At 36.1% G+C, this 14,456-nt stretch overlaps 1 protein-coding gene and 1 long non-coding RNA gene across 2 annotated transcripts; both read right to left on the reverse strand.

The window, feature by feature from the left end:
• Positions 1 to 4,633: 4,633 nt before the first annotated feature.
• LOC122297396 lies at positions 4,634 to 6,503 on the reverse strand. Its single transcript, XR_006238761.1, has 2 exons — positions 5,988 to 6,503; positions 4,634 to 5,031 (listed from the first exon to the last, which is right to left on the reverse strand). It is a non-coding gene; the product is annotated as an uncharacterized LOC122297396 (long non-coding RNA).
• A 4,606-nt stretch (positions 6,504 to 11,109) lies between these two features.
• On the reverse strand, positions 11,110 to 12,805 carry LOC122297395 (protein BASIC PENTACYSTEINE2-like). Its single transcript, XM_043107443.1, has 3 exons — positions 12,645 to 12,805; positions 12,458 to 12,537; positions 11,110 to 12,311 (listed from the first exon to the last, which is right to left on the reverse strand). Exon 3 carries the CDS (start codon positions 12,244 to 12,246, stop codon positions 11,404 to 11,406), a length of 843 nt encoding a protein of 280 aa, XP_042963377.1. The 5' UTR covers positions 12,247 to 12,311; positions 12,458 to 12,537; positions 12,645 to 12,805; the 3' UTR covers positions 11,110 to 11,403.
• Between the last annotated feature and the right edge of the window lie 1,651 nt (positions 12,806 to 14,456).

Raw genomic sequence — 14,456 nt, forward strand, 5'->3', positions numbered from 1 at the left:
TTTGTTGCAAAGTTTAGACATAAGATCAATGATGAATCACACCATTTAAGGCATTGAGTTTATTGTAATAAGTACTCACTGAGGATTGATCTTGTGTAAGTGAAGCAACCGCTTTCTATAATTGATATATCCTGGGACCATTGCACTGAGCAAACTATTCTTTAAGATCTTTCTAGATTTCTAATGCAGTATTGATGTATATAACACTTCTTGATATCTCTTTGGATACAAAATTTAAGATTCAAGAAAACACCATATTGTTGCATCAGATCCACAGATTATACAACCAATCAGATGGAGATGGTTTGCGAAGAGAACCGTCAATGAAAATAGTCTTGTTCTTTGCACTCAGGCCATGTACATTGAACGACTCCAAATGTGTAATTGTCTCCTACTAGGGCTTGAGAAACGAGCAAAACTCCTGGACCATCTCCATTGTGAAAATAATAAGGACTTGAGAAATCCTTAATAGAAGGAGAAGAAGAAGTAGATGACGCCATGGTAGAGCTTTAATGCTCTGATACCATGTTCCAAATCTAAGCTCAAGAAGAACAGAGGAGGAAGATAACGTGGGGCAAGAGTAAAAGATCAAGAAGATTTCATAATAGTCAAGAGAAAAATTGAGAAACTATAATATGATTTGTCTACTTAATACAAAGAGTTATGTACATATTTTTATGAGTGACTTCTATCTCATCATTATAACTAAGCTTCCAACTCAGCATAACAAACTTAATTGTAAAAATAATCTAATGAAAACTAGTTTAATAAAAGTATTTATTACCAAAGGTTGTATCAAAACTTCCCCTTTATCTTTTCTTTGTATAAGCTCATATGAATAGTACATTTTTACAAACTATATATAATTGTTTGCGTACATCCTTCTTAGATAGAAAACTCTTATGAGTTTCTATTTAAATTTTAGAGTTTTTAGAGGGAGAGATAGACACATAAAATGAATTTTAAAATACTTATCAAATAGGCTTCTTACCATTTTATCCAATCGCAAAAGTTACATAAAATGAGTTTGAGAATCTTTCTTTTCATCCAATCTCTTCTGCCATGAGGTAAGTAGTTACAACACATACTTCCCTACCAAAGGCCATGAATGAAGATGTCCCTCACCTTCTCCATTTAGATTAGGGGTGGGAGCTGGGTACCCACACCTAGTCTGCTAGGGCCATATTTGAGGCGAGCAGGATAGTCCACCCATATCTGACTAGTGAACAGGTGGGCTCCATCCCCCTCGAAAAACAAGGGTGTGTGTTGCGGCACTACCCCTCGCCTAGGTTTTACCTGTGTGTCGGGATTTATATATATAGTACGTATATTTGAACAAAATTAATGAAACGATGTCGTTTCGCATTTTGCTTTATTTTAGGTTAAAACAAAAATATTTTCCACTCTCGATGTTTTGTTTTAGGCTAAAATAAAAACATTACCCCATTCCCCCACGCACACACTTCTTTCTTTCCTCTCTCTCTTTTGCTTCATCCTTTCTAGTCACTCGGTTTCTTGCTGTTCGACCTCTCGCTGTAGCTACAACTTGGTCTCTCAAATCTAAATTTTAGACTTAGGAAAACACACTCTTTTATAGTAATAGTAGCATCTCTTATGATGGATACCATTGAAGTTCTCAAATAATTCTCTCACTAGATAGTGAAACCAAACCATCTATAGAGTGACTCATTTCTTAGCCAACATTACAATCGATCCATTAATAATAATAATAAGAAAAGGAGATCGTGACCATTGTGTGGCCCCAATTTCCCATCTTTATATGTCCCATTTTAATCTATTTTTAGTTGCTTATCGGTTGTTTTTATTCCTTGGGGTAGTTGTAAGGTTCTACACCCTCACCTTGGTGCACCTTATCTTCCCTAAAATACTATTTAAAAAATAAAAACTATCATGTGAGATAGCCCATGGACTCCACATATGCAAACTTATCTAGAGTACTTGATCGATCTTCTTGTCGGGTATCCTAAACAGAACAGGCAGTGTGCTATATATGTATTGTGTCCACATTTGAGTAAGGGGAATCAGCCTTCCAATTGTCCCCCTGGGGGTGCCCCCCACCACCCCCCCCCCTCTCTCTCTCTCTCTCTCTCTCTCTCTCTCTCTCTATATATATATATATATATTATCTGAGTCACGGGAGAGACGGACAATTTTACCAAAACCTTAATTGGCTACCATAAAAACCTTCGAGGGCTTGTACTTTGAATTACTCATTTCTTAAAATTAATTTTCTTTCTTTTTGGAAAAGGGAAATGACTTCCTTCTCTAAAAGAGAAATATTTTAATCACAAAGCTAGATTAAACAAAAATAAGTTCATAAATTAACACGGCTTGATGCAGAGTAATTCATATATTCGTTCAAGTTGAGGAAAAAAAATTGTGGGATGTTGGTAATAAAATTGTTCTCAAATATTTTTAAACTATTTTACTATCATTTACACACTATTTACAACTATTTTATTACTATTGATCACAAATATGATGAGATATACTTAACAGCCAAACACAACCAGCTTAAACTCCATCGAATCACACGGGTCTTCTGTATATATATATTGCATGTGCAGTTAATACTTCAACTGAAACAAATAGCATCTTTTGACTTCTGAGTAAAGCTTACCAGAAGGAACATTACTGGTTCCGCTCCAACTCAATCAGTTGCATGAAGACAGCAAGGCCTCTTACTAGGAAATCATGTGATATAAAGTATAAGGTAGGTAGGTTATAGTACCTAGTGGCTAGTGTTACGTACGTACAATATTGGTGCCGGCCCAGAGGAAACAAGAAGCATAAGAAAATTGTTGACTACAGAGACATATGCTTGGAGTCTTCTTCTTCTTCTTCTTCTTCTTCAGTTCTTCTTCTTAAAAAATTTACTTTTTTTAATTCTATTAAAGCATTTATGCATCTATGTTTGAATGGAAGAAGAGAGGGAAAGAAGTTCGAAACTCGATAAAAGCAAAAACAATAGATCATGATCAGATTAATATATATTACAAGTGGTACCGTATTCATGTATTCTCTATATACCATGTGATTTTGTAAAGAGGTAACCAAGCTATCTCATCATGATCATCAGATGCAATGGATTGAATGAAGTAAGCTGCAGTGAGTAGCCCCTGAAGATCGAAGATGATGATCATGATCATGTACAAATTAGAGGTGTCTTGCATGTACTTCTTTGAGCTTGCTGCAATTAACGACTTCAATCTATTGTATCTTTTAGAGCGATTTCGCAATCTTGTTTCCAAACTAAATCAAGTTGGTTTCTCGGATGTGTACTTTTGCGGTACTTAGCTTACATGTACAACAATTCCGCACTGTTAATTATTTATTTTTAGGATCTCTGGACCATATATATATGTAGGTTCATTAACCAAACAGAAAAAAACAGAAAAAAGACTCTCTCTCTCTCTCTCTCTCTCTCTCTCTCTCTCTCTCTCTCTCTCTCTCTCTCTCTCTCTCTCTCTCTCCGGGTTGAACAAGATCAGCTGTTCAAACCCTTGATTATCAATCATGATGTTGTTCTAGTGACAATAACATCCAGTTCGATCGTTTCCATGCATTGATTCCAGTCATTTGACAATGAAATCACGATAATACGATGGATAGTTTACGGGATTAAAAAAATGTTTTCTTGCATTACTATAAATGAAATTTAGACTAAACATGATATTGGATCTGTTTGATCGAGAAAGTTCTAACTGGCTGTCGCTTGCACATCGGATGTGCATGATTTGGGACATCATGACCATGTCATGACTCCTACCGTAGTACTTGTCAAGAAAATGATCTCCAGCTAGGTATTAGGTAGGAATAAACTAGTTCATGCACCCAACCAAATCCGAGTATTTTTAATTTTCAGTACATGAGAGAAACCTTGCTAGCTACCTACTTCGAGTACATCAAAGTGATTTCAACAACTAAAATAATAGCATAATTAATAGCTAGCATGAGGTCAAACATGCCAAATGATCATTCGTACTATAGTTTATGCTCTTCTATAATTATATATTAATGGCATTTAATTAGGTGTGATGATCAAGAACGACGTGCTAGCTAGCTTATGTAAATAATTGCAAGAACGTCCCTCTACAAAAATATTACTTAATCTTATCATCAATATAGATGGCATTCGAAGAGTTAAGTCAATATTGATGTACATGAAAGCTAGGGGGGCTAGGAAAATGGAAAGAAAACTGCAGGCAGGGCAGTCTGTTTTGGAGCAGGAGTTAAACATGCATGGAGTTTATATATGGAGCTTAATCAGTTTAGCTCCAAAATATGCAGATTTCTGTTTTTAGTTTAGGTTCTGCAGATAATTGAAAGTGAAAGTACTCATGCAGGGTTTGTGTAGATGAATGGGGTGACACCGACACACAATAACAGTGTGCATCCTGCTGCATGTACATCCTTGATCCTATGCTGACAGTTCCTCCGGAGGTGTGTGAAGAGACATCATAATTGTTTTATTCAACAATTGTGCATAACCTCAGACAAAGTTAATTAGAGTGGTTTTATTGTACTGATCTCTGCCTTGTCTCTTTCTTTTTTGGAATTATTAATATTGCAGAACCAGGCTCTTAATTAATTGCATCATGTGTACACGTGCTTTTAGGCATCATGCTGCATGGATTTGTTTCATGCATGCACCTGGAACAACCTCAATAATTTACTTGACTGAAACACTTACAACTTACACAACCAGCCAGCACAGAGATTGAGAAAGAACACTGAAATGTCAGAAGAAACATTTGTTTTTAAACTATATTGTTGGACAGTACTTTGTTGTTGGTGGCCAGGAAACCAGAGAAGCAAGTTCTGCATTTATTTATCCAATCGATCGTGCTTTGAATTAATGACTGGTTCAACATAGTTTGAAGGAGAAAGCTGTCCTTTGCTCTTCGGACATTGGCATATATTGCTTGGCTGGAGAATCCGCATCAGTCTCTAGACCTGGTTACAGAATCAAACACCAAACTGGCATTTTATAGGATACCTGTCCTCTCTCTGTTGCAAGCATTGCCAAGTAATTACTTTCTAACGATCGTGATTAGGAAAAACATTGAACTTGTTTTTGCTATAATATATGTGTGTGTGTGTGTGTGTGTGTGTGTGTGTGTGTGTGTTAAGGTTCATATAATCATGTCATTATTATTGTTATTTTGTGGAGATTGCTCGTGATGATGGAACATATTAATGAGTTTACATGCATTGGATATAGGCATTGTGTGCTGGCTGTGTTCATTGAATGTCATGGTCAGATCTACAAGCTGTGAAATATGGGTCGAAATTCCTTAATTTAGAGCTAACTTAAATAAAGGATAATAAAAATAAATCGGAAAATTATAAAAGAAATTCTTTCAATTAGGAAAGATTCAGAAGTATATCCCTTCCCTCCACAAAGCCAGGTCCTTGAAGGACTTCTTCACTTTCCCCGACCGTCATCGGTTTTCAATCGCTTGTGCGATCACTAGATCTAGGGCACTGCATTTTTCATACTGATCTAGAGATATATTGGGAACCAAGGAGTAAGGATCATCTTATTAGAATGGATACACTCGATGTATAGATTATTTGAAAAATACATGTATTCATTTGGTAGCGGATCTCTTACAAGATCAATTCATATTAACTTTATTTTGTTTATAAAATATGATTAGAGGAACCATATAGACAGAGCAATTAATAATAAATGAATACCGAGTCCCGACTCTGTAAGTACCTTGGACATAATTAAAAGCAAACTGTAATAGGAAATATGGCAACGAAGTTGAGAGATGAAGGGAGAGAGAGAGGAGAAGAAGAAGAAGCCAGGGACACAGTCGTGATTAGTTTTAAGAGTCTAAGACCATGAAACAACACTCTAGAGCACCTTACAATGGGATGGGTAGTGTGCAGGGTATCCAGATTGCATGAACATTGACATAATACAAGTGATAGTTATTCAAAATCACAGAACATACCATTTTACATTGTCAAAGAGCAGCTGATTGTGGCGTGGCTGCTTTCTCCTTAAATTTGACATTTTTGGTGTTGGGAGTTGGGACTATTGGTCTTAAAGATCATGTATATATAGAAGATTATGAATCCTAACCAATTTGACCATTTCACACCAACTCTATCAGAAACAGTATAAGGAAAATTACGATTCTTTAACTGGACATTTCTACCAAGTCAGAAGCAAAATTATGGGAAAACAAATCCTCCAATTGCAACAAGAAAGTCTTTCCCAACTTCCATTCCTAAGATTTTAGACTTTTTTAAGGGGAAAAAAATAAAAGCAGAACCCCTTATGGGCCTTTGACTAGTTTCCTTTAAGATTAGAAGAGAGATAAATCAATCTGCCATAAAAACATTTCTGAAGCTAGCTGCTACTCCAGCAAATTTTAGGATAAACCCGTTTGGTTACACAAATAAGATGAAATGAGATATTTTAAATAGTAATGAATAAAATATTATTATAATATAATTTTTGAATATTAATTTTGTATTGAGATTTGAAAAAATTAGATTGTTTATTATATTTTGTATGAGATTTGAAAAAATTGTAATAATGAGTTGAGATGAGATGAGATTTTTGATTTTTGTCAGACAAACAAGGCTATTTTCACTATTTAAGTAATCCCTTCTTATGACCCTTTGAATTATGCGACATTATTCCTCAACTGGAGAAAACTCGGGCTCAAGTTTTAAGGTGCAGAAGCCTTGAGATTTTTTGATGCTCTAGAATTGCATGTTTAGCATACAGCAGAATGCTTGTTGAAATCTTCTCTATTTAGTGGGAGATAGCAATGACATATGATAGGTCCATCTCAGCAATGGGACCGTTCAACTTTTATCCACATAACATCCGCCTTGCTGTCTTCCACTCCCTTTTGAATAATATCAGCTTCAATGGGTAACAGAGAGAATCTATAGCATATACAAATTTGAGTATACTGAGTTAATTTATCAAAAATACCTATATCAACCTTAGAGAAGATTGAACTATGGCATAATCTTTAGGAACTACTGGCAGCTCATTTGATGACTTCTGCATCCTCAATGATACCGTATTTGACTCTACTTAGTTCACATGCTCAAACTTTTCTTTTCTTCAAGCAATTGAACACAAATATTCACACCAGCAAGCACCAAGCAGCAGCTTGTTTAACCTTTCGGTTTTCTGTTCTTGGATTCCGGTCACTGCATAGTTCCCGAAGTAATAGGTTCAATGGTAACTTACACTTGGTTGCTGTCTACTTGTCTACCACTGGAAACACTAGGCTTAGTCTCTGCTAGCTCTTGAAAATGATTTTTTCCTCTGAGAACAGGTTCTAACAGAATCAGGAGATGTAGAGAGTTCAATCGGATCCATATAGACAACGCAAAGAGCCAACACTACCAAATCTATCTTGCATAAAGATAACATCCTTTAGAACCTGTAGTTCAGGTCAGATAAGACAAACCACTTGCAATTTGACCAGCAGGCAAACTTGTCCTAGTAAAATAGGTCACAAGTATTTTAAGGCTCCAGGAATTTGGTAGAATCTCACCTTGCCACAAGTTACCAAATAAGTACACAGGTTGCTTTCACTGTCTGAATCATTTTTTCATATTTTTTTTCACAACCCAATCTGAATCCACATTACCAACAAGTAGGCCATAATCTGATTCTCCATTATAAAGTTACTAAGAATCTCTATCGCAAACCTCTGGCAAAACCGCTCAACTAAGCATAGCCATGCCACTGCCTCATCCATTAATTTCTCAAGGCATAACCAAGCACCTGTTAAAACTCATTCATTAAATGGTTAAAGACAAAGCACCACTGACGGTTTTTCTATGGGATTCTTTCAATCATGTTAGGAGGTGGTGAAGTAGGATCTAATGAAGGTATTCCAGGAACTTTTCTTGGTTGGACAATTTGAGAAAAGCCTTTACACCACATTTATTGCAATGATTCCGAAGAAGAGTGGGGCATCTAAGGTTAAGGATTTTCAGCCTGTTAGTCTCGTGAATGGGGGCCTATTTCTAAGGTGCTCGCAAATCGCCTAAGGGAGGTATTGGGGAAAATCATCACAAAACCCCAAAATGCATTTGTAAGGGGCAGGCAAATTCTAGACTCGGTTCTCATCGCCAATGAATGCATAGATAGTAGACTAAAATCTGCCAACACAAATATCCTAAGCAAGATGGATATGGAGAATGCATATGATCATGTTAATTGAGATTTTCTACTCTACCTACTTGGGAGGTGTAGTTTTGGAGAGAGAATGTGTTCGTGGATTAGATGGTGCATTACAACGGCAAAATTCAAAGTTTTGGTGAATGGTAGTCCAATTGGGTTCTTCAGAAGCTCCCAAGGCCTAAGACAAGGAGATTTGTTGTCCTCCACTCCTCTTCATTGTGGTTTTTTTTTTTTTTTTTTTTGTAATGTTGGGGAACCCCTCCAAGACAAAGCCCTTCGGATCCACCCTAGCAAAGTAAACCTCTATCCCGTGCACCGCACTCTAAAAAAATTTTCCTATATGAAACTGGTTAAATCGCTGGCTTTTCACCAGGGGGTATGACCTCAAAGGATTGTTTGCACCCATGAGGTGTTGAACCTTGGATCTTGAAGGGAATGATACCCCAAGACCAAGGCATGTGCCTGGATTCTCAGTTGGTGACCCCAATAGGAGTACTCTTACCGTTTCTCATTTGTTGTTTGCAGATGACACACTAATATTTTGTGAGACAGACCAAAACCAAGCTCGGGTATTGAGGGCACTTCTACTCTATTTTGAAGCTACATCTGGTTTGAAAGTGAACTTTGACAAGTCAGAGCTGGTGCTAGTTGACAATGTTTGTAACATCCACTACCTAGCTAACACTCTTGGATGTAAGGTTTCCTCTCTTCCTATGCATTACCTTGGTCTCTCACTAGGGGCTTCTTCAAGGGCCAAATCTATCTGGGATACAATGATAGAGAAAGTAGAATGTAGATTGGCTGGTTGGAAGAGACTGTACTTGTCCAAAGGTGACAGGATCACCTTAATCAAGAGCACCTTGTCTAATTTACCAACATATTTCCTTTCTCTATTCCTAATTCCAGCAAGCATGATGAACCGAATTGATAAACTTTATCGGGATTTCTTATGGAGTGGCATGGAGGATAAATTCAAATACCATCTAGTCAATTGGGACAAGGTATGCTCCCCAATCTCATCTAGTGTTTTGGGAATCAGAAATCTAGGGAATTATAATCAAGCCTTACTTGGGAAATGGTTGTGGCGATATAATATGGAACCGGTAGCCCTATTGAAGTTGGTAAGTGTCTGTGTTTTTTTTTTTTTTTTTTGGTGGGGGGCAGGGGGGGAGGGGTGGGTGCACTAGAGGAATCTAGAAACACATTAGCAAGGGCAGAGGATTTTTACTCGTCACACTAAACTTGTGTTGGGAGATAGCTCTAGAAAAAAATTTTGGAGCAACCGTTGGTGTGGGAATAATGCCTTCAAGGAATCCTCCCCTTTAGTTTTCCGTGTTACAAGTGAGAAAGAAGCTTCAATGGCTGATCTAATGGTGATATTTGGAGACCAAGTCCAATGGAACATTAACTTTAATAGGATGGCCCAAGGCTGGAAAGTTGGTAGCTTTGAGGAATTTTTTAGTCTCATGTATTCCATGACAACACTGAGCACTCTAGGTGTTGACTCGTTGTGGTGGGTACTTGCTAGTAAAGGCACATTCTCGATTCGCTCTTTCTATAAGTTTCTCGCACAATCGCAAGACATTTAGTTTCCATGGCAAAAGATTTGGCGAAACAAGGCACCTCCTAAAGCAGCATTTTTTTATTGGACATCATCTCTTAAGTAGAATTTTGACGACAAATAATTTGCAGAAGCATAGAGTGATTATAGCAGATTGGTACTGCATGTGTATAAAAACTAGGGAGACCATGGATCATCTCTTACCACATTGTGAGCTTGCTAGAGCGCTATGGGATGATATTTTTTACAGACTAGACTTAGCTTGGGTTATGCCCGCCTCAGTAAAAGCGTTGCTGGCCAGCTGGACAACACTAGGAGGTATCCCACAAATCAAAGTTGTGTGGAAGATGGTTCTTATCTGTATCCTGTGATGTTTGTGACAAGAGCGAAATGATCGGACGTTTGAACACAAGGAGTGCCCAATAGAGGAAATTAGATCTCTTTTTATTAGAACTCTATTTCTATGGGCCTTAGCTATAGATTTTAATGGCCATGATCTTCATAACTTTCTTGTATCCTTTGTTTCTTCCTAGATAGGTGCTATCTCTTGTATATTATCTTGTTTACTTGGGCTATGCATATTATTATTAATACAATCGTTTACTTATAAAAGAAACTAAGACAGAAACTTGATATTTAAGAAGGAAAAGCCCTCCTAATTCATATAAAACCCACAGTACAAATGTTCTAACAACATATGAACATGTGTACTTCTCTTCTTAAGTAAGGAGGGGGTCTGAGTTTGACCCACCATAAGTGTGATTTTCACTAGAGTCTATGGGTTAATGTGACCAGAGGAATTCTATCATTACAAGAAAATAAAATATTAATAACATAAGGAAATAGATTCACAGACTAGTATCGAGTAACGCATTTCTTTATGCCTGAGAACGTGTCTCATTGCCCTGTATCAGTAATCCTTCAAAGGCATTGTAAATGCAACAATGACATCACAATTCTTATCAGTAAAAACTCTCACTCTAATTCAAAATTTGATCAACAGAATACATTATAACACTGTCAGATTCTCCTAGATTTTATTGTATATAAAAACTTACCCAGTTGGTTACTTAAGTAGCAAATCAAGCAAGCAATCTCCCACTGGGTGTGTATCTAGACCAGAAACTAATGTCGTACCCATCCATAGACATTTCCAAATTATTCACAAGATATATCTCGATTGTTATTAAACCAGAAACAGATTCAACAGAATCCAATAGCCCTATTATGGTCTACTATGGTGACAGAGTAGTAGTCCTGGATCAGGAAGATTGTCATCAAACTCAATGAATAATGTGACTATTAATTTAATATGCAGTATTACTGACTATCATAGTTCGGAAACAACAGTCTATTGCTAATGGAAAAGTAGAATCTTTTAGGCAAACAACTGTCCGAACATGACACTTTGGTCAGGAAGAAAACTTTTTCTGCAAGAATCCAATACATTTAGCATTACATCCTTTTTTCTTAGAATTGAAATTTCCTAAACACGAGAAGGAAGGAGAACAGAATGATGTATCTATAAAACATAAAGCATGACATAAGATTCATTGGGAATATGCCTCTGCTAGGAGACGAATACATATATACAAGGGAAACATGCTGAACGTAATTGAAGATCATTATGAAGATCCACTAAGTACATCTACCTGATGGTGACAAACTTGTTTGTACCATGTTTAGCCCAGTAGGTCCTCAAATTGATCGGATTAGTGAAGTTGTAACCTTCTCCTGCAAGTTTCTCTAAAACCTTCTTGAAAGCTCCTATACTCATTTTTCTACCTGCAATCCTAGCTCCACGTCGTTTGGTGCTCATTGGCAAGGGATACATTGACATAGCAGTGGTACAACATGCAGATTGCCACCCACCAGAGCCCCATCGATAACACTGCTGTGGTGTCCCAGTACATGAGCAAACAGGTATGGGAATCCCTGATATGTCCATGTCAACCCCATTAATAGCAATCTCCGTGGTTTTCTTTGTGGCGGTCCTTGCTCGTGGAGCTGAAGTACCACTTCCTGTCTTTGGTGGACGAGGGGCTCTCTTAGTTTTCTTCTCTTTGGGGGATTTCGGGGCTTTGACTGCCCGCCTTTTCTTAATAGGTCCGTTTTCCTTCTCAATTCCCGTCTCTTCTGCACTCTCCGTCTTTTCCTCCTTGGGTAAATCAGGTGGTAGAACCATGTCTACATGATGAGCCGAGGATGTCTCTGGCAAACTCCCATAACCAGGGTATCCAGCTAACACATTAATGTATCTCTCTCTCTGATTAATCCAAGCATCCCTCACGAACTCCATGGGGAATCCTGAATGCGAAACCCCAAGATCCCTATGCTGAAAAGCTCCATTCCCACTAGCCATGGCCACAGCATTGCGTCCCCCAATTAGTGGTTTTTCGGGTATGGAGGACATGAGCTGAAGACCAAGATGGCTCCTTGTTGGTTCATAGTAACCCCAATGACGCATTCTCAAACTATTATCTCCATCCATCGTTACCAACAGTATTTAAAAAACCCAAAACCGCAAAAACAAACTACAAATCTCCAACTTTGATCCTAAGTACACAAACAGCGAAACAGAATCAAATGAAAAAACGAAATGGCCGAGAAAAACAATAATCAAAACCAAGGAGGAGGGAAAAAAAAAAAAAGGCATGCTCGGTAAGATTAATATGCATAATTGAAGCCTAAAACGCCCTTACCTATAAATGAAAGACTACCCACATGAATAGAGCAACAACACCGTGTTTGGGTCAAACAGATCTTCGGGAAATTCAGATCTCTGTAGGAAAATAAACAAGGGAATGGATAAAGGGACAAAGAAACGCATCTAAAAAGAGACCAAAATTTTTTAAAGAGATTGAGAGAGCCATAAGATACGGGACTTACCTGCGAGATAAATGAAATAACTGGGTTTGGTTTGGCTACATCTTCCCCTCTTCTGACGGGAGAGCGGCAGGACTGCAAAGGCACGAGAGAGTATCGAGATGCACGCCATTACAGTTCATGTACTGGTTTATACTTGATATTATATAAATATATTTATATAAATATTTAGCTGCGAAAGATGGAGACTTGGGAGTTGGGAGTCTTTGTTCCTCAGGTGACTGGAGTCCTTGTCAGCACGTTACTTGCAAAGTTAAGGTTATGCTTGACAGAATTTTTAAATGAAAATTTTAAATTTTAAAATTAAATATTAAAATATTATATTTTAATATTATTATTATATTTAAATTTAAAAAAATTAAGAAAAAGTTTAATCATTTATTATATTTTGTATGGAAATTTGAGAAAGTTGTAATGATGAGATGAGAATTTTATGTTTGAAATAAAAATTCCTTAAGGCCAAGCAGAATGTTGTTCCTTTGATAGAATTTCTTGACTAGGATTGGTTTATTGGCTAAAATTTTCAACATTTGATTTTTCAAATTAGGCTTTGGCCATTTGTTATGACATTTTCAACTTAGAAGGGAAGTTTTAGTAGAAAATTCTTTTAAATTAAAAAAATAAACTTGACTTGAATTGTTAAATTTTTTAAGGAAGATCTATAATCATATGATATCGGATCAAGTTAAATCCTTTTGTAAGTATTTATAAGCATTTCTTAACTTAGAATAAGAGATTGTTTGAATAAGAGATTGTTTATTCTTTTTATTTTGTATATGAAAGTCTTAAACTAAAAATGATGGTTTAGACATTTAGAATATTTCAGAATTTTGTAAATAGTAATAAAATGATTTGTAAATAGTAGTAAAATAGTTTAAATTAAGATATTTTATTGAGTTTTAGAAAATAAGAGAAATTTTTTTTTGAATAAAATATATTATAAAGTTAAAAAATTGTTAAAATATTATTTTTTTTAGTATTATTTCTGTTTTAAATTTTGAAAATTTTGTCTTTTTTTTTTTTGTTTTTTGGTTTGGAAGTTTGAAAAATTTGTAATGCTAAGTTAATGATTAGATGAAAAAGTTGAAAATTTAAAATTGAAATGTGTTTTGTGTTTAAGTGATATTTGAAAAGAAAATTATGAAAAATTTTGAGAATATATAAGAATACCTCGTTATCGAAAAATGCCCTTATATTTTTTAGTGCATGTTTGTGATTGCGGTAAGAAATATAACTTATAGTTTTAGAGCTTATAGCTTATAATTTAAGTAATAAGTTCTACTATTAAAAAGTTATTTATTATTTGGTAACCATATTTGAAGGTCTAACACTGATCCAGTCTAGCCACACGTAATAATAGTGGATATGGCCCAAACCACATGGTAAAGGGCCCATAACGATATGATATACTCCTAGTTAGGGCTGAGAATCGGACGGTTCGGACCAGATAAACCGACTAAACCGGTACTGTTTGGACCGAACCGAATTGGGACTGGTCTGGTCCGGTCCAATTTTTAAGGGACCGAAAAGATTCGGTCCGGTCTCGGTCCCGGTCCGGGTATTTTTCACCCTGGACCAGACCGAATATAAATTAAAAAAAATATTATTTATATATATTATTTATATAAGTTGTATATAATTAATTATATAATTATATATGGTCTAAAAAAATATTAATAGTCTAATATAGACTATAGTTATACTTATACTAATATAGTTATACTAAATTACTATAACTAATACTTCAACAACAGCTATAGTGGCCTATACTAATAGTCTACTATTAATTCTAATATACTATTATATAATTTATAG

The sequence above is a fragment of the Carya illinoinensis genome, chromosome 15 (assembly GCF_018687715.1).
Source record: "Carya illinoinensis cultivar Pawnee chromosome 15, C.illinoinensisPawnee_v1, whole genome shotgun sequence".
In the NCBI taxonomy this organism is placed as follows: domain Eukaryota; kingdom Viridiplantae; phylum Streptophyta; class Magnoliopsida; order Fagales; family Juglandaceae; genus Carya; species Carya illinoinensis.

What these genes read in the sequence shown, in the direction of transcription:
- LOC122297395 (XM_043107443.1), bottom strand. Translation starts at nt 12,246, where the DNA reads ATGGATGGAGATAATAGTTTGAGAATGCGTCATTGGGGTTACTATGAA.